General features: G+C 29.5%; 3 protein-coding genes across 3 annotated transcripts; 2 read left to right on the top strand and 1 right to left on the bottom strand.

Moving 5' to 3' along the window:
• Positions 1 to 1,495: 1,495 nt before the first annotated feature.
• Positions 1,496 to 5,476, bottom strand: LOC129903089 (alpha-L-fucosidase 1). Its single transcript, XM_055978575.1, has 3 exons — positions 4,757 to 5,476; positions 2,579 to 2,818; positions 1,496 to 2,483 (listed from the first exon to the last, which is right to left on the bottom strand). Exons 1-3 carry the CDS (start codon positions 5,308 to 5,310, stop codon positions 1,712 to 1,714), a joined length of 1,566 nt encoding a protein of 521 aa, XP_055834550.1. The 5' UTR covers positions 5,311 to 5,476; the 3' UTR covers positions 1,496 to 1,711.
• A 5,190-nt stretch (positions 5,477 to 10,666) lies between these two features.
• Positions 10,667 to 13,516, top strand: LOC129903152 (transcription factor MYB36-like). The gene is made up of 3 exons (XM_055978653.1): positions 10,667 to 10,864; positions 11,518 to 11,647; positions 12,873 to 13,516. The coding sequence occupies exons 1-3, from the start codon at positions 10,729 to 10,731 to the stop codon at positions 13,381 to 13,383; spliced, it is 777 nt and encodes a 258-aa protein (XP_055834628.1). The 5' UTR covers positions 10,667 to 10,728; the 3' UTR covers positions 13,384 to 13,516.
• Positions 13,517 to 25,296: 11,780 nt separating this feature from the next.
• LOC129903080 (transcription factor RAX2-like) lies at positions 25,297 to 27,291 on the top strand. Its single transcript, XM_055978566.1, has 3 exons — positions 25,297 to 25,525; positions 25,755 to 25,884; positions 26,394 to 27,291. Exons 1-3 carry the CDS (start codon positions 25,390 to 25,392, stop codon positions 27,070 to 27,072), a joined length of 945 nt encoding a protein of 314 aa, XP_055834541.1. The 5' UTR covers positions 25,297 to 25,389; the 3' UTR covers positions 27,073 to 27,291.
• The last annotated feature ends 687 nt before the right edge of the window (positions 27,292 to 27,978 follow it).

The raw sequence follows: 27,978 nt of genomic DNA, 5'->3' as shown, positions 1-27,978 counted from the left end.
TAAATGGTCTGATTGGTAATTTTATTAGTTTTCTGAGGGTATATAATGATAATTGAAAGTTCTATTGGGCTTTTGACTTGGGCCTGGTCCAATAAGATCAAATGGACTCCCTGCACGGTTTGTCTTTCAAATGAGTGTTTTTTCAACATTTTAATTTTTTGTCACTAGAAATCGAATTTATGTTTAAGTGAGTCATGAGTTTTTTTAAAGACGTCGTGGGATATTATGATGTGAATATATAAACTTATGCCTCGTAAAAAAAATTAATTATCATGAAGGGTAAGAATTAAAGAAAAACACAAAATAGAGGCTAAAGTGCAAATGATCCCAAGTTTTTGTATAGATTGTTATTATTTTGGAGTAGTCTTTAATTCTTATCCTCAAATATGATAATTTTAAAATTTTGTCTTTGGTGCTTATTTAATGAAAATTTGTAAATCAAAGTACCCTTTCTATATAGACATAATTCGTTTGATATAAGTTTAGAAAAATTTTATCTCGCTCGAGACAGATTTTGTTGAAATTAAATTATGCGATAAATGGTGTAGTATTTTTCATAATTTGTTGTAGTGTCCAGAAATTGAAGTTATGCCTTTTGGGGCATATGTTCTTTATCATTTTTAGAGAAAAAAAAATTGATAGCTAATGTGTCATCGTAAAGTATGCGCATAGGTTTTTTTTTATTTATTGCATTATACCCTCTTGGTGTACCACATAACTTATTATCCTTTAACGACATGACTTGTGGGATATTGCCCTCTCGGCATATGACATAACTTGTTGTGTCCTATACATAAATGTGTAGATTGATAAATTAAGAGATTTTAATAAGCGTCACTTGCTCCTTAGACGTTTTAATCTTAATAATTACATATGCATTCACATTTAAGTGACTTAATCTTCTTCGTACTAACAAAAAGAACAGTCTGATGCACTAAGCTTTTGCTATGTATGAGGTTCGAAAAAGTGTCGGACCACATTGGGTCTTATGCACGCAAATATCTACAAGATAACTTTACCATGAGTCCATGACGCCTAGACTCTCCTTCTACATAACTCTACACTACATTTCACCAAAGTTATGTCACAACCTCTCTAGTAATATGCATTTGGTGACTAACATATTCTAAAGTAAATGAGAGATCTTGCAAAGTTATTCCAATAACAACAACATATTCAATGCAATTCCACAAACACAAAGGGTTTGGCGAGGTTAGGATATACGCAGACCTTATCTCTACCATTGTGAAGTAGAGATCTTGCAAAGTTACCGCAATAACAACAACATATCTTGTGCAATCCCACATGGGGTTTGAAGAGGTTAGGATGTATGCAAACCTTACCTCTACCATTGCGAAGTAGAGAGGTTGTTTCTGAAAGACCCTCTCGACTCCTACAAAGTTATTGCATCAACAATAAATGAAACTCAAAACTAGAGTGAGTTTTGGAGTTCTGATTTATGAACTTCATACTTCCAAATTTTCAAAACCTGAAATCAGGTTAAAATTACTCACACAAGCATTAGAAAATCACTATATCAAGGTTCATGTCCAGTACATTGAAAGTTGCTCCACACTAATGTGAGTTGTGTTTTATAAACTTTATGTTACGACATCTGAAATCGAAGAAAAATCAACACGCAAAAGCAGCAGAAAAAAACCAAAAAATAGAGAAGAAGATTAATTGTACACTTAAAACTGCTCGACGAACATTAGATGGAAGCAGATTGAGACTGGTTGTATGCAGTTCTCCTGAAAACTAAGTTGTTCATGAACTTTGATTTAGTGTGTGTACCATCAGAGACACGACGTGGAACAGAATACGAATCCATGTAAATTCCCAAGTAGGAGATTAGAGGAAACACCCTGGACTTGTCGATAACCACCCTTAGTAGGTGTGATTTCACTGTAGGAAAAAGTAACAGCCTCCGATATCCTACTGTCGTTCCATTTACCACATGTTGCCATTTTCCAGCTTCATTTAATATATCAAGATGAAACTCGATAATCCGCTGTCCCATTTGAATTGGCTCTTGAAGTTCCAAGACATTGAAAGCTATAACCTGTTGAAAATATAAATATATTATCCAGTCTGATTGTTGTCCCTGATCTGGAGCCCAATACGTATATAATCCTTCCTCAATTACATTCTTGGGGCCAAACTGAGAATCATCCAGATCTCCTCGTGTACTACTGGCAGAAAGAAGAGCAGATTTTGCAATATTATGGGAGAATATGGAATTACGAAGCTCGGAGAACTCTTTGAGAACTTGTATATCTTCGTCTGATATGAGACCAGATGAGTTTGGTGGTACATTTAGCAATAAGGGACAGTTTCTACCGACTGATTTGTAATACAAATCCAGAAGAGTCATTGCACTTTTTGGCTTTTCTGATGCATGCCAAAACCAACCAGGTCGGATAGACACATCACACTCAGCAGGAACCCAGTCATGGCCAAAGGCGTCCCCCTCCATCGAGTATCTGTTATTAGATGAATAAATAGAAGGATAAAAGGAAGCTCAGTGTGCCAAGAAAAAAAGAGTTGAATATTGCAGGACTACTAAAACAAGACTTACATGGGATCATTATAAGCGCCGATCTTGACAGCACTGCAGTTGAAAAGGGACCAGCAAGTGGTTCCAGCAACACCAGCCTCGTTCCCAATCCACCTCGTGTCAGGACCAGAATCAGAGAAGATCGAAGCTCCAGGTTGGAGTTGATGAATAAGGCTAAACCAATCATCAAAGAAATACTCCATATCCTTCTCGCCATCACCTTTTGCGCCATCTAAAAAAACATATTTAATCTCTCCATATCTGCTCAACAGATTATTTTTTTGCAGGGGTGGAGATTGCGAGTGATTGCTGTTAGAAGTTTCTCTAATCATTGCAACTCAGCCGGGAAAAAAGCAGTTAATTTCATCGAAAAAAACATATTTAATCTTTCCATATCTGCTCGACAGTTTTTTTGGGCAGGGGTGGAGATTGCGAGTGATTGCTGTTAGAAGTTTCTCTAATCATTGCAACTCAGCCGGAAAAAAAGCAGTTAATTTCATAAATTCTGCCTATATGTGATGTATAATCAAGTTTCCCATATTTCTTTGTCTAAATGTGCATGCATTTTTTGATGGCAAGAAATAGTGAACTAAACAGCCAAAATATATACAAACTTATACTTGGTGGGAGTCAGATCCTCTCATACTTTGGTAAGATGACCTGAAGTATCACGACTCGAGTAAGAGTGTGAATTCACGTTCCTCGCATCTATAGTTAAATTTGGCTGTTCTAGGGTAAAAAGTAGTATTTTCTATTTGAATAAGGTTTATTAACTATTCCTAGAAGTAAATTAGGAATCTATCATTCTTACATCTAGCTTGGATATACGGAAGCCAACAAATCTACTTTAAAGCTTCTAAAATACTGCAGAACTTTCCTAAAACGTGCAGTCTGGCACAAACAATTAAACCGCGATATGTTGATATATGTGTGGCTTCAAAACTATAAGTACGAAAAAACAAGACCAAATGAAGTGAATTGAATAGGATTCATGTAGCCAACTCCGTCAAGCTTGGAATTGAAGTGTAGTAGTAGTTGTTGGTTGAAGTCATTTAGTACGTATAACGACTCACAACTCCCTGTCATCATAGAACTCATACTTAATGAATCGTTCTAAATTGGTCCTCTAATAACTTTTCCCGATCAAAAAATGAATCATTAATTCTAGATTGGCATCGTAAAAACTCGACTGTGAAACTGCAAATGTGAGTTACAATTTTAAACCATCCTACACAACTTCATTACTCACTTCCCATTTTTACATTTTCTGAATCACATACATATACAATATCCCAATCACAACATGAATAACTACATTACAGCCAGAACAAGCTATAATCCAAAAGCACATAATTTATTATTCCCCTAATACATGTTGTAACTATTATCTTACTAACAATGAAAACTATGTGTACCAGCTCATCTAGAATCTATTGTTGGAAAGGGAATACTTCTATTTATTAATTTTAGGGTCTGCAACAACAACCATAATAGTAGAGCACTAAACTCCAACAAACCAAGAAATGCTCTTAAATTTACAAAAAAAAACTTTCTCAAATCAATTCAAAACCAAACCACAGAACAACAACGACAACATACCCAGTTTAATCCCACAAAGAGGAGTCTGGGGAATGTAGTGTGTATGCAGACCTTACGCCCTACCTTGGAGTAGAGCGGTTGTTTCCAATAGACCATCGGCTGAAGGAAAAACAGTTCAAAGCATATTGGAAAAGGAAATAACGGAAATGAAGAAGCCATAGCAAAATACTATAAACCACAAAACAAAAGATTAAAATCTTCAACTTGTAAGCAACAACAACCACAACAATAGCGCAGTAAAATCCAACAAACCAAGAAATACTCATATTGAAGTCACAAAAAAAATCCCAAATCAATTCAAAACCAAACCAAGTGTAATCCCACATGTGAGGTAGTGAGGTTGTTTCCGATAGACCAACAACAACATGCCCAATGTAACCTCACAAATGAGTCTTGGGACGATACGGTGTACGTAGACCTGTCCCTACGTTTGTGGGATAGATTGATTATCTCCCATAGACACTCAGCTCAAAAGAAAAGTACTCGAAAGCACGATTGCAAGAAAAACATGACAGCAAAACAGAATTCAATGTGATTTCATATTCAAAAAAGAAACCAATCCAAAACCAAACCACAGAGCAAAAATGTTAAAATCTTCACCTTGTAAGCAACTCAGTCATTTGTCCCAAATAGAATTCATTATACTCAAGAGTTTCCCCAAAACAATGTTCATGCCTATCCCATGGAGAAAGATACAAACCCAATTCCAATCCACCATTTCTTGCAGCTTCAGCTAATTCAGCAACAATATCACCAAACCCATTTCTCCAAGGACTTGATTTAACAGAATAATCAGTGTATTTTGAAGGCCAGAGACAAAATCCATCATGGTGCTTAGCAGTTAAAATTACTCTCTTGAAACCAAAATCTTTAGCTACTGTAACCCATTGTGTTGCATTTAACAAATGGGGGTTAAAAATTGATGGGTCAACATGACCTGTACCCCACTCTGAATCTGTAAAAGTGTTGATACCAAAGTGAAGGAAAAGTGCCATATCTGCAATTTGCCATGAGATTTGATGGGATTTTGGGATTGGTAGAATTGGGATTGGAGGTGGCTTTGGGTGTAAAGATTGTGAAGTTCTTGACAATTGAAATGAGAAGAAGATTGTGAAGATTTTGAGAAATTGTGTAATGGGTTTGTTCTTTATCATCTTGTGATTGCCGTCGACTTTTTTTTCGCCGCCGGACACTGTACAGCTGCCGGAGAGAAGCGGAGTTTACCGGCGACTCCAAGGGTTGACTGGCTTTTGCACTCTTTGCTACTTTCAAAATCTTAAGCATGATGAGTGATGATGATTATTTTGATTATTATTTTTTTCAAGTCAAAGCTAATTACTCACTTTTGTTTTTTCAATACACCCTTTATTCAATATTAAAGTAAATTTTTGAGAAATTTTTAATGGTTCAAAATAATTAAATTACTCAAAATTCAAAATAGATGTTTAAAATTTTTTATATATATATTTTCTAAGAGATAAATCATATTACTTGTAAAATTATATTTTATAATTTTATAAAGGACAATATTAAAAAGTATGATTCAAATTATGTCATTAAATATTTTTTTTAATATGTGTGCATTGCCTCATAAATGCACTTAATATGGAATGAAGGGAGTATTATCCTAGCAATTTTTTTTTTTTTTTACTTATTTAAAATCAAATTTATGTCTAGTTAAGTATGGTGCACTAAGCTCTCCAAGCAGTCTTACCTTATATTTTCGCAAATTTATGTTAATATGTTTCTTTTTATTGTGATTATAATATTATTTTATTCTAGTTATTGTATGTTCGGCATTTGTTATATTTTCACATTTTTATTTATGTTTTGATTTCTTTTTTTTAAAACCAAATGGAAATAATTTATTTAATTTTGATTTAGGGGTAAGATCTGAATGCACTTATTTTTCCTATACCTATTTTGTGAGACCGTAGTGGATGTGTTGATGGTTGCATTCTTTGATTGCATTTCTAGAGAAAACATTGCTAATTTGTTCTTCTCAGAAATGTTGATGCATGAAAGGTACTTTATAACAGAGAGACAAAGATGATCATACCTTATTATGTTCCTTTCGACATATTTTGGGCGTTAAACATTTCTCATTGCTAGGAGGGTCGCATTGGGGAGGCATGGAGGGTACATGGCATACTCTACGGGGCGTAGTATAAGAAGGGGGCATGGAGTTCTCAAATTCAAAAAGGTTTTAATAAAGAAATATTAGAATTGAACGAAGAGTTATATAAGGTGAAAATATTATGTACAACTTGTTAATACAAAGAATCTTAAAAAAGTGGAAAGAGGGGGGGGGGGGGTTGTCAAACACGAAAAAGGTTCCAATAAAGAATTGAACAAGGAGGTATTTGAGGTGAAAATCTCATGTACAGATCCTTTTGTCAATGGCAAGAGTTTTGATGTTCATTGCATTGAGGAGCATGGAGAGTACATGGCATACTATTCGGGTATGGTGGGAAGAGGGGGCAAGGAGTACTCAAACACGAAAAAGCTTCCAATGAAAAATTGAACGTGGAATCGTATAAGGTGAAAATTTCATTTACTATTATGTGGAGTGACAGTAAAGGTCATCAAAAGGTTGATTGTTATACATAGTAAATTTAGATTTCATAAAGTTTGTATTATCAAGGATTCACCTCATAGATTTCTCTAGACATTGTAGCTTTTACTATATAGCATTCACTAAAATTTTGAATTCTTTCTTCAAGCAAAATTTCATCACCTATAAATAGTAGTCATTTTTATACCTTATGATGGTGCGCAAAAATTATTATGGGATGCATGAAAAGTGAGGTAAATATTGTGAAAAGAGATTTAAGAAGGTGTTTTTTTTCGTTGATAGAGTTCCAATAACTTGTTTCAAGTTTGTTTGAGTCATTCATTGTTGTGCGATTATTATATTCTAAAAGAGATAATTCAAGAAGATTACTGTTGGATTAATGAAGATTTTGCTACAGTAAACCTGAATTTCTTTAAAAAGACGTCTCATTTTAATTTTAATGGTACTTTCAGCTTGTTAAATTAAAAGAAATTTTTCTTTGTTAAATATTTGCATAATTAATTTTCATAAATAAATTCTTGCGTTTCTCCGCAACCAAACAGATCTCCAATATTGGGCTCCCCGATGGACCAATGACCCGAGCCCAAATAGGCCCAACTAGTATTGCTGCCAAATTTCAAGTGGCCTTTGATATCTTCATGAAAAACAAGACATTTTCAACATTGATGGTTTAATTTCACTTTGCATAAACACTAATTATAGGGGGGAATATTAATATGTGAATTTATTTATTTATTTATGTATTTATATATTAACAAAAGCAATAAAGTTTTGAATTTCTATTTTTAAAAAAATATTTAAACCGAGTAAAAGAATTACAATTTTAGAGCTGATTAGGTCATGATTCTTGATATAACTCATTTTATCTAACCTGCCCATTTGATAACTGCAAGTGAAAATAAACAATAAAAAAAACTAAAAATGCTCCTAACATTTGTGATTTATCTTATTAAAAATGTCCATTTGAATTGACTTATTTTAAGTGCTTTTAAGCCAAAAGAGATTTTAAACAGTTTTTGAAATGTTTGGATGCTGTTAAAAAGTTCTTATAATCGCTTATTTTTAAGTCAAAATAATAAAAATAAAGCAAAAACCATAAATTAAAAATTATAACTTGTGACTTTTCGCTTATAAATTATAAGTCAAAAATCAATCCAAACATGTTCTTACACCATCAATAAAAGCCGGTTTGGGATGGGGGGAGGGTGATATTTGGACCATTTTAATTGTTTAGTAACTTATCTGGGATTGGTGCTTCTTTTGAAGCATAAAGTAATAATAGAAGAAAATAGCACCCATAATTTCTACCTTTAGTTTGCCAACCTTTGAAAGAGGAAGACAAGTCCACTCTTATTAGTTGTAAGAATAGGACATTCATTTTTTTTGATTTCTATTCAATATTCAATATTCGTTTCAAATTGACAATATTATTTCAATTTAGATTGTGTAAAATTTATTAATTTTAAGACTTGTGATCAAGAATGAATAATTATATATCTACATCATGAATTTGAATTTGTAGGTTCTCTTAGTATCAGATGCTTACCAAAAACTGCTCTTGCATGGTTAATTTTCTGAAAAAAATATCTAAATACATAATTTATTTTACCATATTCTTTAAAATTTTCTATCATTTGAAAAAATTGCAAAATTTTTTATTCTCGGACACATCACGTTACGCGATGTATTAGTCAGATACATCACTTTACGCGATGTGTCGGTCAAATATATCATTTTACGTGATGTATCGGGACGTCGGATACATCATTTACGCAATGTCAGTCGGTACATCACTTTACGTGATGTATCTGGATGTTTTGGGATATATCTGTATTTCACCAAATTTAAAAAAAAATTGTAACTTGGAAAAATATAAAAATAAAATATAATTAACTTTTAAAACTATGAAATTTGTGTAATTCTTCATAATTTTCTATCACGATCCAAGCCCACATGTAGTGCCCATTTTTGCCCAACAGACCGTATTCATTTGTCATTTGGATTACGCTGATGTCATCGAGATTGAAACTAGATACACTGTGAACTTGTATTATGTTTTATATATATAATTTTTCACTCTTCTTTTTACTCTTTTTTGAAAGCTTGCCAATCTAGAAGTCCACCAATCCTTCCTTGATATATGTAATCTAAAATGCTTTTTTCCTATATTAGGAATAGGTGATTAATTAACTCATGATTAAATCTTAAGGTAGCTATCATATATATAATTAATTATTAGTCTAATATAGTTGTGGCCTTTCTCTATCTCTATAGTTGTGGCCTTTCTCTATCTCTCTTTCTTTTTTCTCTGAACTAGAAAATTTACTGTTTCTGCTCGCACATGTAAATTTTGCTTCAGTATAATAATTTATATATCATAGAAGAGAAATAAATCATACCAAACAAATCTTACATGATGAGTTCAATCGAAAAACCATGCAGGAAATTTTGAACAATCTTTTTCATTTATTAAATACTTTAGATAATAAACCTCTATCAAGCTAAGCATGTAGTAGTTATTCAACAAAGGGGATGAGGAAAACAATAATAATTATGCTCCAGTTCCAAATTGCTTAGGGTCGGAACAATCATCAGCGAGCTTTAACCCGTGATTAAAGGTTAGTTATATCATTTTTATCAAATTATTAAAAAAATATCAGTAATTATTAGATAAGTGATAGATGTGACTGTTTAAATACTGTATACACCATCAGTGTACATAATAATTAGGTTTATGTCACAATTATATGCAGACAAATCAAGGTTGTTAGAGGTTAAAGATTAAGACTGAATCTTTTAATGAGAAAAGATATATGCTAAAGTCATGTGTGTTAGCTTAATGCATAATACAAATCTCCCAACTAATTGGCCATATTTTCTAATCATAATTAGTTGCAATAAAAGACTTTAATTTGTACTATATGGATTCTTTTCCAAAAAAAATAATCAGTTTTAAATGCTTATTTTTCCCAATTAGGTGTGTTGATTAGAGGGTATGTTCGGAAGAGAGGAAAATGTTTTTCACGGAAATAAGTTGGTTCTTACTTTATTTTTTTTCAATGCGTAAATAAAATAATATTATATTAAAAATATTTATATATATAATCTAGACAAATACTATAGCAGGTGGGGATGAGGATCAGGGTGTGTGAGGTGGTGGAGATGGGAGTTACAAGAGTGGAATAAAGATGAGGCGTGTTAAATGATGAAAAAGACACAAATCGAGAGAACATAATTGAATTGATATGGTTAATAATTAGTTACGTACATTTGTGAATATTCACAAATCACGAGAAAATGATTCAAATTCCACAATTTAATTAATTAAAAGTTTTAGTGTGCTCGATAAGATATTATAGAGACTAAAATCAGAATTTATCAATGACTAAGAGACCAAAAATACTATTAAATGTTACTTGCAAATCTTTATGCTACCATTTATGCACCTTTTTTTAAAAAAGAAATAAGTATTTGCTTTAATAGGGAATATGATTTGATATATGTGTAACTTTATCATAACTTTAACAGGTTAAAAAGACACTCGAATTTTCACATCTATGATATTCTAAATCAAAAAAAAAATTGAGTTAATTAAAAGGATATGACAATTCAAAAAGGAGAGGCATTGATAAGTCAATTGAAAGCACCTCATGATCTCTTTTTTTTCAAGTTTAATTAATGTTTTTTGATTAATTCAAATTTAGCTCAATCCAATAATATTTTTGTTTACTTCTTTTAAACTATTAATATAACAATAACATATTCAGTATAGTTTTACAAATAATATAATATGTACGAAAACTTTTATTCCTATTTTATAAAAATAAAGAATCTGTTTTCGAAAAATTATCGACTCAAGTGTCACTTCCTTTTAAATATTTGAATTAATTACCAAGTCACTCTTAATATACAAGGCAATCACATAAGAAAGACAACTTGTCCATTTCTCCACCTACAAATTGAGAAAAAAAAACAGAGAGAGAAGAAAAAGAAGAAAATGGGAAGAGCTCCATGTTGTGATAAAGCAAATGTAAAGAGAGGTCCATGGTCTCTTGAAGAAGATACTAAACTCAAAGATTTTATTCACAAATTTGGTACTGCTGGAAATTGGATTGCACTTCCTAAAAAAGCTGGTAATTATTATTAATTAACTATTTTTATATTTGTTAGTCTATTAGAAACAACTTTTCTATCGCCGTAAAGGTAGGGATAAAGTCTATGTACATGTTATCCTAACTTAGACCTACTTATGTGATTACACTGAATATATTATTGTTGTTGTTGAAAGAGTTGGTACCGAATATCAGATGAAATTAACTACTTTTTGTTGTCAATATAAATAGTGTGTGTGCTTTTATTTGTCTATCAGAAATAGTCTTTCTACATCGTAAAGGTAGGAATAAGATATGTTTACATATTATTTTATCTTAAATTGACTTGTGGAATTATATTGAGTATATTGTTGTTATTGTTGGACGATATTATGGTGGGAAACACAAAATCCCTTTCTATTCAATATCTCTGTGGGGTAAAGACGGAGTTAAGAAAAACTCTAAAAAAAAATGTGAATTTCCGATGGAAACATATCCGATGAGCCAATTTTTGACGGATTCTGTTGGAAATTAGCGATTTTTTAGAAAGTGAGAAGGAAGTCTCGCCGTCTTTGGTAGGGAGCACTTCCCTTTTGGCATAAATTTAGATTAGTCAATCTAAAAATAAATATCAAACATTAGGTATGGAAATTATTTTTTATTTTGATGAGATTAATTAATTATTTGAATTTCAGGACTAAAGAGATGTGGAAAGAGTTGTAGATTGAGATGGTTAAATTATTTAAGGCCTAATATAAAGCATGGTGATTTTTCTGATGAAGAAGATAGAGTTATCTGCAACTTGTATGCCAACATTGGAAGCAGGTATATACTACTTCTTTTGTTATTAGGCAACCTATCTTGCAATTTCTTGAGTCAACGATCTGTCGGAAATAATTAACTTTTTTACTTCACCTAATTAGGGTAATTTTTTCTTAGACTTCGAATTTACAATTATTTGTGAGTTCCTTTCCTTCAATTCTTATATATATTGATTGTTGGTGCTATTGATATTCTTTACTGTATTTTTTTTCTGTTAGTTTGATTTGTTGTACTTGAGCCAAGGATATATCTGAAGCAGTTTTTCTACCCTTATTAATTAGGAACAAGGCTATGTGCACTCCATCCTCTCAAAATTCTGCGTGTGCGATTTTACTAGACATTTTGTTATTATTGTTATAAAAATAAAAATAATATTTGGATACATATATCTTTTCAGATTTCATTTATGAGACTATACTTGAATTTAGGACGTATGTATGTTATTGTTATTGTAGGACAAATTTCAATAATTTATTATGTATTTGATAACTGAGAAATAAAAAAAATGTTCCTAGTCTAAAAATGACAAAGGAAAAAAAAATGCAATTAGTCTGTTGGATATTTTAATGAAGATTCTTCCATTTATGGACAATTTTTTTTGCATGCATGCCAGGTTTAGATCTATGCCTTCTAATTTTAGGCATACATGAATAGGTATTTAAATTTATATAAAATTGAACAAGTAAATGCATTTATCCTATATGGCGCCTTACATGATAATTTTGTGTCTTATGTGACGTCCTACGTGTATTATACCACGTAGGATGCGTGTGCCTACTTGTTCAATTTTGAACAAGTTTAAGTGCCTACTTGTACACATCCAAAGTTGAAGGACATAAATATTAGCTGAAGCCAAATTAAAGGACATATTTATGTATATTATGCCCCTTTTAATTTGTTAAAATATTGATGAAGAAGAAAGATAAGTTTCAATTTAATGTATAATTTTTTCTTAGGAAAAAGTTTTAAATATACTCTTAGAGTTATGTGAAGTTTTAAAGCTAGTTTGGTTGGGTAAAGTGTACACAAATTTTATTTCAAGGAGGTAAAGAGACTATTTCCAAAAAAACTCTTCGACTCAAGTGTAGTTAATCACAACCGCACCTATTAATGGAGTGTAAAAATAGATAATTTCGTATAGTTCATAAGCAAATAGAAATTCTTTTACACAAACTCTTTGATAACTCAATAACATCACTAATTTTAAAGAATATAATTATCTTTGCAGGTGGTCAATTATAGCAGCTCAATTACCAGAAAGAACTGATAATGATATCAAGAATTACTGGAACACGAAGCTCAAGAAAAAACTTATGGGATTAATAATACCTAATAATAATAATAATCCTAATAATTACCAAAATAAATCACTCTATTTTCCATCTATTACTACTTCTCTTCAAGCCCAACAACCCCAAATAATTTCAGGGCTTTCTAAAGACTCATTTTATGACACCCCAAATCAACAGTCCAATTTTTCTGCCCAAGAAAATCTTTATTACAACATGATGACCAACTTTCCTAATTTGGGTGCTACAAATCATCAATATTCTTATAATAATTTTCAAAGTTACCCACAATTACTAAAAGATAATAATTTAATTAGCCAGATGAGTTTTGGGAAAGAAATCAAGAATATGGGTGATTATTTACAAGGTCAATTTTCAAGTGATTCAATTGAAGAAAACCAAAATTTTATTATTGATTATAGTCATAATCATGTAAACACTTTTGGCTGATCAGAGTGTTTAATTATCCAAGTATTGTATTTTAACTTGTTAATGTTGTTATGTAAAACTTTTATCTTTTAGATTTCATGTCATTCTTATGTATTTAAATAGTCTAAGATATTATTTGGAGACATTTCATCAATTGGCTAAAGGGATTTTCTATATGAAGTTTGTTTATTTTCTTCGATTTGGTGATATAAGGTATATACTACGTTGTTGGAAACATTTTAAGAAGCTTAGATATTAATTTTCGAGATATTTGGAGACGATTAAAGATGAGTTTGTGCTGCTTTAATATATATATATATATTTTGAAGACGCTTCATCTTTCTTTTATATCCATTGTATATCAGCAAAAATTAAAAAAAAAAGCGTTTGATCTAGACAAGTCTTTGTATCATACGTTAAAATTGTATGATCATGTGATGCTCATGACGGAGGAAAAACTTCTTATTGTGACGCCCACGACAGACAGCAAGCCACTGAAAACGTGTATATTATACCTTAGACAAATTCTACATGGATGGCTAAATAAAGTTAGGAACCTCGAGTTCAAAGTCAACTTTTTGTGGTAGAATTTCATGTCATTCATATGCAATACATAGTCTAATTATGTGGAGACATTTCATCAATTGGCTCAAAGGGATGTTCTATCTGAAGTTTGGTTCGATTTTTTCGATCCTACGCAATTGAAATTTGTTTCGACTCGATGATATAAGGTATCATAGTGTTGGAAAAATCTTAAGAAACTTAGATATCAATTTCGAGATATTTGGAGACTATTAGGGATAAGTTTGTGCTACTTTAGTTTACAAATTTAAATTTAAGATTGAAGACAATTTCATTTTTCTTGTATATTCATATCGTATATCAGCATAAGAAAAAACATTTGATCTACACAAGTCTTTTTATTATCCGTTGAAATTGTATGATTATTTGGCGCTCATGACGGAGGGCAAACTTCTAATTGTGACGTCCATGATGGAATGCAAGCCTCTGAAGAAGGGTTATACATTACACCTTAAGTAGATTCTATATAGAACTGAATTTTTTTTTAGAATCAACTGTTAATTAGATGTCTACGAGTTAATAGTTGGACCAATATCGTTGCAGATCATCTTTTCTAAAGACTTTTATTATTATTATTATTTGAAAGAAACTTCTTTACTTATTCATTTTCAAAAGTAACCACAATTGTCAAAGAACACCAAAAATGTACCAACCATAGTAAATTGGCAAGCAACCAAGCAAACAAAGGCATGATGGGATTTTAAAATTGGACAGTCAATTGATGTGATTGATTTGATTCATTCATAATTTCATTTTCAACAATTCATCTATTCCTCCACACATAATCAACCAAACAGAAAACTCCAATACTACAGTACTGTGTGCATTTGGGCCTGAACATTAGTTTAAGGCCTTTCACTTTTATTGGAAATTAAAAAAAAAAAAACAGCCAGTATCCAAATTTCAGAGTGTTAAGAGCTATTTTTCAAATATCAACAATTTCTTAAATTTGATGAAATTCGTCTATATCTCAAAAACTCTCAAATACACCGTGTCTCGATTCAGAATACATCATGTTTCTATTCCGAATACATCACTCAACGTTCGAATATATCATCTATGTCCTTATTATAAACACGTAATATATAGCTAGATAGTACTTTTTTAGTTTCATTTTTTTTGTACTACCATTTGATTGGAAATAGTTATGCTAAATGAAAAATAAGTAAAAGTTGGAAAATAAGAAAAAAGAAAATGAAAGATAAATCATATAAAAGAAAAATATATTTATAATGTTACATATAAATCGCATTTAAAGTATGCGTTCTATGCCTTTTTGGGTGCAATTTTTCCTCTCTCTATTTACTCTTAATTATATGGTAACTTACGAATGCAAATTTCAACAACCTTTTAATATTTATGGTCTAAAATAAAGATTAAATATTTGCATGTCTATAATTCATTTTATTTATGATAAAAATGAGAATTTTAAAGTTATATTTTTTTAAAAGATAACTTTTTCTGAAACGTTAAAAAAATATTTTACATAAATTAAGACAGAAAGAATAATAAATATTTCACATAAATTAGGATGAAAAGAGAAAGTATAATATAGTAATTTACTCTAATGACGATTGTAATTTCATTTCAAAATGAGATATTAAGCTTAACTCCTTTGTAGTGAGAATCTTACGGTAACTATGAAATCTTGACCTTAATTTTGAATTATTTGAGTGATGAATTGGTTTCAAGATTTGACTAAATAAAAATATATTAGTTTTAACTTTAACAACAACATAATATGAGTTATAGCCGCCTGAATTATGGGACCCGTCCGCTTATTTTAAATACCCTTTTTCAAATTAATTTTCATGTGTTTATTTTTCGAGAATTAAATTTCTCATATTTTTTTAATGAAAAATATTTTAAATTATATATTAAAATTTGCCTAGTTTGAGTTTCAAAAAAAAGAAACGCGACCAGTACAATAAAAAAAACCTTGCTAGAGAGTGTTTCCTCTGAACGGAGCCGTACGCGACTCGAATTCAGAATAGTCGAATTTTAATACAAGTATCGAATATCAATTGAATTTAGAATAGTCGAATCCTTAATATAAAAAAATCTTTGGTAGGGAACGTTTCCCCACAAAAGAAGATCTATGAGGCTCAAATTTAAAATAATCGGACTCCAATACAAATATCGAACATTGGGTGCGGAGGAAAAAATGACAAGTAGAATAGTGCCACGCTTCAACCTTATAGATAGTGGACCGAATCTCTATGGTGATTTTCCCGCGATCTTAACACACGTGGGAGTGTGGAACCCACAATCTTTCAAACGAAGAAAAAGACGAAAATGGTTACGTAATTTCAGACAGCGAGACTTTTATGACTCTTGTCTGTCGAATCTTAGTTAGGACATCTTTGACTTTTCACTTATTAGTTTTGTAATTTTTATTAATTTACAATTTCACCCCCCTTTACTTATATAAATTCCACATTTTCCCCTCAATGATTTGTCGTGGCTTCTATAATAGTTTGTCATAACTTCTTTATTTTCGTTAATTTTTTTTTTCACTACTTTGAATTGTTCTTTTATTGAGATAAGGATTTATCAAAAACAAACTTTCTATCTTGTAAATAGAGATAAGATCTGTGTAGACATTGTAATTTCTGCAAATTTTATGTTGTGAGATTATATTGAGTATGTTATTATAGAAATAATATTACATACCCCTCTCACCCCTCCCCCCACCCCAAACACACACATGTCCTTAAAATTTAGTAAATCGTTTAGACTTGTCATTCATTTATAGTTTGGATCAATTGTTGTTATCAAAATGAACTAGAGTGCTTTTATCGACGAATGATGTAGGCTTTCCAGCACATGAATTTTTTGTATAAAGGTAATTGAATACAAGTTAAATATATCCTTAAACTATGTGACAGATTCAGATTTGCTCATTTGAAGAATAAAATTATTGTTTTCTAACGACATTATCGTTGTCGTTAGAACACTAAGAACTTCCAAGTGCCAAGTCTAACAGATAAATTCAAATTAACCACCTTTAAGCCTTGATGACTTGATCAAATTAACGCAAATGAAACTCTAACAACAATTAGTTACACTATCAAATTGAATTCTCACCTATATCCGAATTTTATCACACAATTATTTATCACTAATTCTTCTCAAATCACAGTTTATTGTAACATTTTTTCCCAATGTTTGTTTAAAAGTCAACAGAAACACAAGTCCACATCTTGGTTATATCAGAGTCAACGATGGACACTTGTTAATATTTTTCTTCCTCCTTTAATATTTTATTCATACATAATTTTTATATATAATTATTAATTACACTTCATTTATTTGCTGTGTTACACATAATAAGGCCTTGTATATATTTTTTTCTAATAAAAGATTCGACGTTGCATGAGAAAAGCCAGAAAATGTATGACTAATTTGATTATATATTATTCATAATTAGTGGACCTCAGTATTAAACAATTTTACTAGTTTATAATTTGATATGTTAGTCATCTGGTACATGCATGTTATATTATTATGTTGGAGGATTTGAGATCATATTAATTATTCATTATCTGTTGATCCAAGATGGTAAAGCATAACATCAAATATGTTAGGACTTAATTAAAAGTAGCTCATTGTAAAATAATTCTTATAACATGGTCACCGTATAAAATTATAAATGCATTATTTAATTTGTATGATATATATATCGCAAAAAGCTTAATTATATTTATTTTATATACTGACAATATAAAAAGTATTCATACAATCAGATCACGATTTCTTAAATTATCATATATATGTTGATCAATAACTTAAACCCTATGTCAAAACTAATGTACGTCATCAAAAGGTCGAAAGAATTTGAATAAACATCTGAATGACGTCTATCAATCATATATAATACTATTAGCAACATATATATGTATCAACAAAGGGATCAAGGAAATTTAATAATAATAATAATAATTAAAAAAAAGAAAGATAGTCCTTTTTTTTAAAAAAATATTATTGTCATCCCCCAACTTTCAATTATATGTGGTTATTTACTTGTTATATAATCAAAATATAGATATTTTTTCTTTCTTTTATTGAAGTGCATGTGTTCCTATTTCATCTAAAATCTAAGATGTTAAATAGATTATACTTTTAACAAGCTTGATTCTTTTTCATTAATACTCAAGCACATAAATCTTCTCTTCTTCTTCTTTTTTTAATAATGAAGGATAATGAAATTTGAATCTAAAATTTATGTCAAATATGACATGAATTATTTTAAATGTGTAACTATCTCATCTCACGTTCATTCTAACTTCTAGGAGTTGTTAGGTTAAGATGTAGAAATATCCCACCCATAAAGTCTTGATGATGGAGTATGGAAAAAGCTATAGTACATATATAGATAAATTGATGTTACTTTTTAACAATATATAATGAATGAGACACTTAATAATTTAAGTGAAACAATGATTGTAAAATTATATAATTTAAAATGGACAAGTCAAAGAATAAAGGGTTATATATGTTGCAAAAACATTAATCATTTGAGATTGAATTACAAGATACATGAACATAAAGAACCCAAAAAAGGAACAGTTTCCTTGCAGGTATCAACAAGCTAGACATGCATGAGAATAATTAGGACATCAAATAAGTGAGTTAAGATTTATTTTTGGACGGATCAAAATAGATTGTGTTAATAAATGAGTGAAATATTATAATCCGTGTATCTAAAAATAACTTGAACAAAAATTGATTGGACTAAAATAGATTGAGCTAATAAACAGACGGATCAATAATCAGCCTATATTAAAGTAAATTGAACGAATCATGTTTTATAAACTAATTTTATTAGCTCAAAAAATAATAATACAAGCATAAAAGGTAGTTCATGGGCTAAAATATCTCGGCCATATATGCATGCAAATATTGGGTATATATCAATTTTATTGTTGCAGTATTTTTTCGAATTGATCAGCCAAACACTTAAAATTGCTATTCACCGAAGATACTATTTTAAAAAATACTTTTAATTAAAAAATATTTTTCAAAATAAGCTTATTTTACAAGTTCGACGAAACAAGCTAAAACAATGATCTACTTTGAGTTTTTTTTAAAAATGAATTAATGAAAATATGTAATATGAAAAACTTATAGGTTCTAAAATAACAATTATGAACTTGATATTTTAATAAGCACGTTAACTAAAATGGATATTAAAGAGTAGTATTTAAGGTTTTATTTGCCTAATTAAAGGTTCCTTGTTAGAATATCCTTCTAAAAATGTTATTGACGTTGATTATGAAAAGTGAAAACAGTGAGATTTTTTTTTTTGTAACATTGATAATAAGATTCTTTGTAGAGGTTGACCCCTTTTTCTAATTTGTATTTGGTAAAGTTCCTTTTCTTGGTTGTTACGATTAAAAGGTCAATTTTGACATATTATTATATATTAGCCTCCACCCCAACAAAAATAAAATAAAATCAGTGTGATCTTTTTTCTCATGAATTCTTTTATGATTGAAAAAAGTTTGTTATGTTACTTCTAGAATCAATTTTTAAGATCTATATAATTTATATCACAATTAGCTATTTCCGTCGCATAATACTTGTCATATTTCATTTTAGTGAGAATCAAATTAGATTAATTACTTAAATTAATTTTTTAAGATATATTTTTTTCACCAATTTGATATAAAAAGAATTGTAATTTAATAAAAATTTTCGTATAATATTTGAATAACTAAATTGTACTTTTAAAATGTTAAATTCATTTAATCTAATTTAGTTTTAAAGATTAGTCGAATTGACACTAAAAAAAAGTAAAATATGATAACTATTAGGAAATGAAGAGAGTATTTATCATCTCATTATTAAATGATTGATGTAATTTAGTGTGTATCTCTATATATATATATATCAGGTGCGGATAAAATTTTACCAGTATAAGTGAGTGTGCAAGAGAAAACACAAGGAAAAAGGAGATTATGCAAGTTAATTATCTTAATAATAAGTATGTCCTCTTTTTCATTATTTTTTTAATTATTGAATTTAGATAACGAACTTCAACCAAACATATATAGCTGTTTTACAACAAGGGTCAACAAAAGGAACCAAGGCAAATTTCAAAGAAAATAAAAAAATGAAGAGAAATATGAGAAAGACACGTCTCAAATATTTATATTCAATTTTAACCCTATTTTTTCTTTTTGAATTTTTTTTTTTGGAAGAAAAGCTTTGAAGAAGAACAAATATATCATTTTATTTTTTTTATATTCCAAAATTATTGTGCCACAAGGCCATATAGAGTGCGGTATAAAATAATGTAAAAATAATTTCAAAATTACTAATGTCAAAATAATTTTCTTTTACCAAATATAAAATAGAATAATCTCACATGCCATTTATATCATTTCCCAATTGGTGGGAGTAAAATTAATTAAAATAAGTCTATTATTTTCAATCATTTAGGAGGAACTACTGGCAAGCTTGTTAGGTGTGCTACACTTTTACAGAAAAATAAAGGCTGTTAGAGGTTAATATAATTAAGAATGATTAGGACAAGATCTTTAAATAAGAAAAAATAAATATAATAAGTCATGTATGTTATAGCTTAATTAATGTACAATCACCCAACTTGACCATTATTTCTAATTATAAAGTTGCATTAAGAAATCTACTTACACTAATTTGTTTAATTAGGGGTATATTTTCTAAAATCAATGTCATGTCATCTTCTCTGAGTTTTCTAGATACATTGATGTAAGCAGCTAATTATGTGCAAGAAATTTCAAATTTATATTAGGTTCTTGTCAATTGTTAATCATGTCTATCGAGTTTACGTGTTTTATTTTTCCGCTCGGTGTTTAATGTTCACATTGAAACTCGACTACATTAGAATTATCCAATATAATTTTTCTCTTTACCGGGGGCTTCAATTCAAGACCTCTAATTAAGAGTGTATGAATCTTAATCATCCCACTACAATTCATGTTAGTTGATTACATGTTATTAACATGTACTTAGGGTGTGAAATATGTTAGGGAGTAAAACATTTTTAAAATTTTCATATTTGATTGGTTAAAATAGTTTGAAAATTACACGATTTGATCATCAATTAAATTGACCTTTAATTTTTTCCCTTTTAAATAAATTTATCTTTAATTATTGCCCCTAGAAATTGAACTTATTTATATATTGGTGCATAAGTTCTTTAAGAGCCAGGATATAACTTATGAAATATTATGAAATAAAAATATAAAATTAATTACCCAAAGGAGTAAAAATACTCAAAAATTAAATACCAACACCAAATAGGGACAAAATTTACATAGGACCCATATATTTAACGGGTTTAGACCACTATTTAAATGTGCTAGAAATTTACTTTACTATATACTCAAGAAAACAATTGTTATGTGTTAATGTTAATCAGAAGAATTAACTTAAATAGTGGTATAAACTCGTTTAAAATTTTAGATAATAATTAGTTGACGGCTATGTAATATATTTGTCATAGTATATAATTAATATATAATTTATATATTTTGATATTTTTAAAAAATAGAGAATCTGATCAGCTATTTATGTGAAAAAATTAAAATTATATGGTTTACTTAGGATGATTTTCAAGAATTGCCTCGGAGGTGGCAGGTTTTTGAACTTTTGACCTTACTTGCCCCATAAGTAATACTTAGAGAGTATTTGGTTCATGAAATAAGGTGGGATATCTCAAAATTAAATTTGATATTAAATTTATAGTTTGTTTGATAGAAGATATAATTAGTTAATCACAAAATAAGTTTATACCTCAAACATATTGGTGTTGTTTTTTACCACCAGAGATGTTCGATAAATCAGTTTAAGGATTATAATTTCAAGACTATAATCCCTATAAAACTTTCTCCGCTAACCAAACGACTCATTAAAGTTTAACAAATTTTGACTTTTAATCTTGAAGATTTACGTACCTATGAGGCAAGTGGAGGTCAAAAGTTCAAGACATCCATTTTTGAGATTGAGGTGATCTCGTAATATGTGATGCAATTATAATTCAATGTTATTTTTTGATCTCTTATATATAAAAATTAAAGATTATTTCTTATTAAAAATAAATTCATAAAAAAACTACAATATATATCAATTGACCCAGAAAAGCAGTTATGTGGACTAAGTATTTTCCTGTGATAAAAAAAATACTTGGTAAAAGTAGTAGTACCTTATTTTATTTATATGAAAGTGATTATGGATTAATGTATGTTAAAATAAAAATGATATTCTTCTTTGACATTATTGTCCTCCTATTGAATATATGACACAATTGGAACAATATTAATTTGCATGTTTGACTAATTACCTTTCATTGATAATTAGTTAATCTCTAGGACTAATAATTGAATATTATTGCAATAAAAAATTTAATATAATTATGCATGAAGCCATCAGAGCGTATAAAATAAGAATCAATAGAGTATATACGACATCGTCATTCGTCATCCTTACAGTGTTAAATCTAAGCTTTAATCAATGTCACCACAAGATTTACTATTTTTAAAAATGTCACGTTTAATATTTATACTTTTCTTATATATATATATATATATATAAATATACATATATATCTAAATTTTCAATCGAGACCACTAGGTGGCATGGGTGAACGAAAATTTTATCCACCCATTACGATCTTTGCAGTTTGTCGAGTATATAACCTTGATAGAAAGATATGGAGATTGAGAATTGGGGTAGAAAGTCAGTAGGTAGTCGAGCGTTGTCTTTTTTTCCGTTATTAGTATTGTGATTATTACTCACATACTATTTCATTCGACGATTTTATTATTACATGTTATTTTATCATTGCTTCAGTTGTCGTATTATGTGTTATTGCTACTATACTTTTCTTCTCTATTATGTTCATTTCCATAGAGATTCTTATTATGTTTTACTTAAATCGAGTGCTATCAAAAATAATTTTTTTATCTTTACAATATAAAAATACATACACACAACTCGAAATTACCCCGATATGAATTGATTTTAGGGAAAATGGATTGATTTAACACATCCTTAGCAATTTGTACATGTTAGAAACCTAAGTTGACACGTTACATGGTACTGCTTTTAATTTTTTTGCTAAACTTAGTACTTAATTTCCACTGGGTAAAGACTAAATCTTTTCCATGATATATTAAATCAAGAAGGGATCAAGTCAAAAACATGGACCAAAAAATTTAATGATAAAAAAAAGCTGCTAATTAGTACTACTAAGTAGTAGTTTGTTTCATCCAATAAAACATTTTTTACAATCTGTCAACTTTATTTTAACCTTCTCTTTTAGGATGTAACTAAGTAGAAAAAAGGGGATTTTCATTGGATTTTGGAAAAAAAATAAAAAGTTGTAACAATGTATACATGGACCAGCCAGTACAATCATTTACATAGAAATGACATATTTTATATGATTAATTTAATTATTTAATAAACATTTGAGAATACATAATTTTTTCCTTCAAAAAATTGAATCGAAATTGTTTAATATATGAATATTTTATCATGCGTTCAGATGCTCAATTAAAATAGCTCGTGATTAGAGTGTCTAAATAAAATTTATTAATGATATAAGTTTAAGGGATTATCGATGTATTAAAGATATTTTAAATCAAGAAAAGATCAAGTCAAAACATGGGCCAATTTATTTTTTTTTGTAAAAAAACAAAACCATTCTTAATTAATTAACAAAATACTGCTTTATTTTAATCTCCTCTTTTAAGATGTTCTAACTAAGTAGAAAAGGGAGATTTTCATTGGATTTTGTAGGAAAAAAGGTTGTAAGAAGGTATTAAAAAGGGTGACAATTCAAAAAAAGAACATTGATAAGTCAATCAATAAAGTGAATGTTTTCTCTGCTGTAAATGTTTTGTATGATAATAATCATTATCATAAGTCACTGTAAAAAATCTCATTTACGATAAGGTGTTAACAGACAATCTATTCATTTTATTATGTTTTGTCATTTGTTGGGAGACATGTCAATCCTTAAAAAGAAAAAAATATGGAAGAAATCAAAACCATAGGGAATTAAATGAACATGTTAAGACTTAAAGAAAAGTTTAATTTATAGATGTAGGGGTGGTTAATCAACTATGGTATTTAAGTGGAGTGTTGGTCGATCAAGAATTCACACATTCTTAGCGTAAATGAGGATGTTGACTCGATGCATGGTAGATAAGATGAGGGATATGATTAGGAAAGAAGATATCCGGAACAACGGTGGGGGTGACCGTACAAGATGGACAAGATAAGAGAAGCAAAGGCTTAGATGGTTCGGACATGTAAAGTAAAGATGTCTTGATATATGCTCCAGCTAGAAGGTGTACGTGAAATGTTGGATATTGGGGAATCCAAAGAAGCGTTAGGGAGAGATGATTACACATGGCATAATCCTCCTTCAATTTATCGAGGACACTATCCTAGATAAGAGAGTATAAAGATTGGAAATTAGTATGAAAGGTTAGTGGATAGTCGTACATTGTATCATCCGCTGATTCAAAATCGTACTATTTCTATTATACCTATTCGTTTCTCTAATATTTTTAACATGACTTTTTTATTACTGTATTTTTATATATTTTTTTTAGCGGATTCATGAGAAACTTATATTCCACATGAGTGTCTTTAAGTGTGTATATATGGCGAATAATTTTTGTTAGGTAGTTGTAGTATTCTATTAATGTTATATAATTGACTCATGTAAATAAATCCAATTAGGACAAGCTCTTGAAAAATAGAGTCTACCTAGAAATTATTAGCCTATTGTTTGGAACGTGTCAAAATAATGTATGTGACCCGAGCTAATCAGCCGTCAATAAGTCAATAAATTAACATTATTTTATATAAAACTTATGGAACTCTGGGAGATTTCTTGGAGTTAAAGAGAAAGACTACTTAAACAAAGCAAAAAGTCTATGCATTATTTTAATTAAATATTTTACTTATGTTTTTCAAATTTTAAAAATGAAAAAAATTCTTGATAGAATTCGGACTAAAAATGATGGTGCATACGCCCATCATCCGATGCATTATCTGAATTAATTGAATCAATAAATTCTAGCTAGGAAATCTAATCAACCACGACTTATCTTTTTTTTTTTCTTTTTACAAGAGCTAGTGTTCAGCAAAAGTATTAAAAAATAGGTCTGTCCTTTTGACTTTGTAATTATATATGACTCAAAAAAAATCAAATTTTCTTCTTTTTTACTGTTTTAAACCCTCCTCCACCCCCTTACCACCCCTCACCAACCCAAAGTCACCTCCTATTATTTAATAATATAAATATAAGCTTATAACGAATAGACTCTTGTCCATTTGTCTATATAACTACAATACAAAGTAAGGATAAAAATCCTCTCAAAATAGAAAAAATAAAATAAACACTAGTGTGTGTGTGTGTGTGGAAAAGATACACACAAGAAAATGGGAAGAGCTCCATGTTGTGATAAAGCAAATGTAAAAAGAGGTCCATGGTCTCCTGAAGAAGATGCTAAACTTAAAGATTTTATTCACAAATTTGGTACTGCTGGAAATTGGATCGCACTTCCTCAAAAAGCTGGTAATTATTATTAATTAACTACTTTTATATTTGTTTGTCTGGCGAAAACAGTCTTTCTATCTCCGTAAAGGTAGAGATAAATTCTGTGTACATGTAATCCTAACTTAGACCTACATATGCGATTACATTGAATATGTTATTGTTGTTAGCAGAAGAGTTGGTACCAAACATCAGATGGAAATTTAAAGAATTTTTTTTTGATGGGATTAATTAATTGTTTGAATTTCAGGACTAAGGAGATGTGGAAAGAGTTGTAGATTGAGATGGCTAAATTATTTAAGGCCAAATATAAAGCATGGTGATTTTTCTGATGAAGAAGATAGAGTTATTTGCAACTTGTATGCTAACATTGGAAGCAGGTACATAATTTTTTTTTTTTGCTATTTTAGGCTGCTTCGTTTTTTTTGTGATGGCATCAAAATTATTATCTTGATAACTTTGAGACTGAAAAAATAATAATTGTTCCCACTAAAAATGGAAAAAAAGAACCTCAATAAATGAGAAAAAGGGAAAAAAATTTACATTGAGAAAGTGATGCAATTAGTCTGTTGGATTTTTTAATTAAAGATTCTTCCATTTATAGACAATTTTTTTCTGCATGCATGCCAGGTTTAGATCTAGGATCAACTCTTTATTTATTTAACAAAGTTCAAATTTTTCTTCCCCCCTCCCCCCCCCCCCACACACACAAAAAAAAAACTTTTTTTGGTTAAAAAAAAACTATATATTTTTTTTGTGTAGTGTATATTTTAGAAGAGAGATTTGATTTATAGTCTAATAAATGTTAATTTAATATATATATATGATAATTTTCATATAAAATTATTAATTTTTCTTTTCGAAATAACATATGGAATTATGTTGACAGGTGGTCAATTATAGCAGCTCAATTACCAGGAAGAACAGACAATGATATCAAGAATTACTGGAATACAAAGCTCAAGAAAAAGCTCATGGGATTAATAATCCCTAATAATAATACTTCTTATAATTATCAAAAAAAATTACCATATTTTCCATCTACTACTACTACTACAACCTCTCTTCATCAAGCCCAACAAAATCTTGGGCCTTTTATTACAGGCCCAGAACAGCCCATTATTATTCCATCAGCCCAACAAAATATTTTGTACACCAATAATAACAACAACAACAACAATATGATGATGATGACCAATAATAACTTTCCAAATTTTGGTGCTACAAATTATAATTTGCAAAATTATCCACAATTTGGAGAAGTTACAAGTTCTTCATCAGATGGAAGTTATTGCAGCCAGATGAGTTTTGGTTCTAATAATAAAGACAATATTAATATTAAAAGAGAAGAAGTTATGAGTTTTGGCCATCATGATGTTGCTGTTTTTGAAGAAATTAATAACCAACAATTTAATTTTGGTTATTTTGGAAATACTATGGAGCAACTTGCTACAAGTTGTTGTACCAATGGTAACAGTGGTAGTACCACTAGTAGTAACAATTTGTTGTTGTACAATAATGATGAGAATTGTAACAAGTCAAATGATATAGGGATATTTTATTATTGAAATCACTAGTAATTAAATGACTTGTTGGGAAAAAAAATGTAAGTACAATTGTGGAAGATTTGATAGTGTTGTGGAGGGTATGGGGTTATTGCCAAGTAGATTTTGTACTTTTGGGGGGGAGTTTTGTGTAGCTACTTATGTTGTAATTGAATGAAGAAAAAAAAAGGTTCTTGATTTCATTTCATCTTCAGTGTTCGTCATGAGGTTGATTAATTTAAATTTGTATTGTGAAAGACTTTTCTTGTCAAACTTAATGTATGCATTGTGCCTGTTTTGAAATCATGACTAATCCGATCGATTTGCATCTCGTAAAATTCATTTAATGTTTTGTGTAACGCGCTACTTATGTTGGAATTGAATGGAAGAAAAAGAGTTCTTGATTTCATTTCACTTGATGTGCTTTATTTGTTTTGAGATTTTGATTAATTTAAATTTTACATTGTGTAATTTTTTTTTCTTCAAACCTAACGTTTGCTATTTGTTTTGAAATCACGGCTAAATTTGATTTACATCTTGTAAACCCATTAAAAAAAGGATATTATTTTTTTAGCATAAATTTGTATCAAAATAATGATATAATACATCTAATGAAAATCATTAAAAAGGTATTCTAATGTATAAAGTATCTGGAGACTCGAAACTTTTTAAGGGTGTGTGATGTAAATAATTAGCCTATCCTAATGCATGCAAGCATTATTGACGAAGATAATTTTAACGTTACACCAAGACAAGGGTGTAGCTAGAGATTTGCCTATAAAAAACTCTCACGTTTCTGTAACAAACTATAGAAATTCAAAGAATCTTTTTATGATGAGGAATGAGTCATGCATGTAGAAAAATAGATAATAATACATTGGAAAATATATATTTGGGGATTTGCATGGTGGTTCAAGATTTGAAAGTGAC

The sequence above is a fragment of the Solanum dulcamara genome, chromosome 9 (genome assembly GCF_947179165.1).
Source record: "Solanum dulcamara chromosome 9, daSolDulc1.2, whole genome shotgun sequence".
NCBI classification, from domain to species: Eukaryota; Viridiplantae; Streptophyta; class Magnoliopsida; order Solanales; family Solanaceae; genus Solanum; species Solanum dulcamara.
This window is presented reverse-complemented; position numbering and strand designations above follow the sequence as displayed.

Excerpts from the sequence above, each read along its gene's own strand:
- LOC129903089 (XM_055978575.1), bottom strand. The coding sequence starts at position 5,310 with ATGATAAAGAACAAACCCATTACACAATTTCTCAAAATCTTCACAATC. Across the intron at positions 2,819-4,756 it reads ATGACTGAGTTGCTTACAAG|ATATGGAGAGATTAAATATG; the intron begins GTGAAGATTTTA and ends TCTGTTGAGCAG. Across the intron at positions 2,484-2,578 it reads GGCGCTTATAATGATCCCAT|ATACTCGATGGAGGGGGACG; the intron begins GTAAGTCTTGTT and ends ATCTAATAACAG.
- LOC129903152 (XM_055978653.1), top strand. The coding sequence starts at position 10,729 with ATGGGAAGAGCTCCATGTTGTGATAAAGCAAATGTAAAGAGAGGTCCA. Across the intron at positions 10,865-11,517 it reads TGCACTTCCTAAAAAAGCTG|GACTAAAGAGATGTGGAAAG; the intron begins GTAATTATTATT and ends TTTGAATTTCAG. Across the intron at positions 11,648-12,872 it reads TATGCCAACATTGGAAGCAG|GTGGTCAATTATAGCAGCTC; the intron begins GTATATACTACT and ends TTATCTTTGCAG.
- LOC129903080 (XM_055978566.1), top strand. The coding sequence starts at position 25,390 with ATGGGAAGAGCTCCATGTTGTGATAAAGCAAATGTAAAAAGAGGTCCA. Across the intron at positions 25,526-25,754 it reads CGCACTTCCTCAAAAAGCTG|GACTAAGGAGATGTGGAAAG; the intron begins GTAATTATTATT and ends TTTGAATTTCAG. Across the intron at positions 25,885-26,393 it reads TATGCTAACATTGGAAGCAG|GTGGTCAATTATAGCAGCTC; the intron begins GTACATAATTTT and ends TTATGTTGACAG.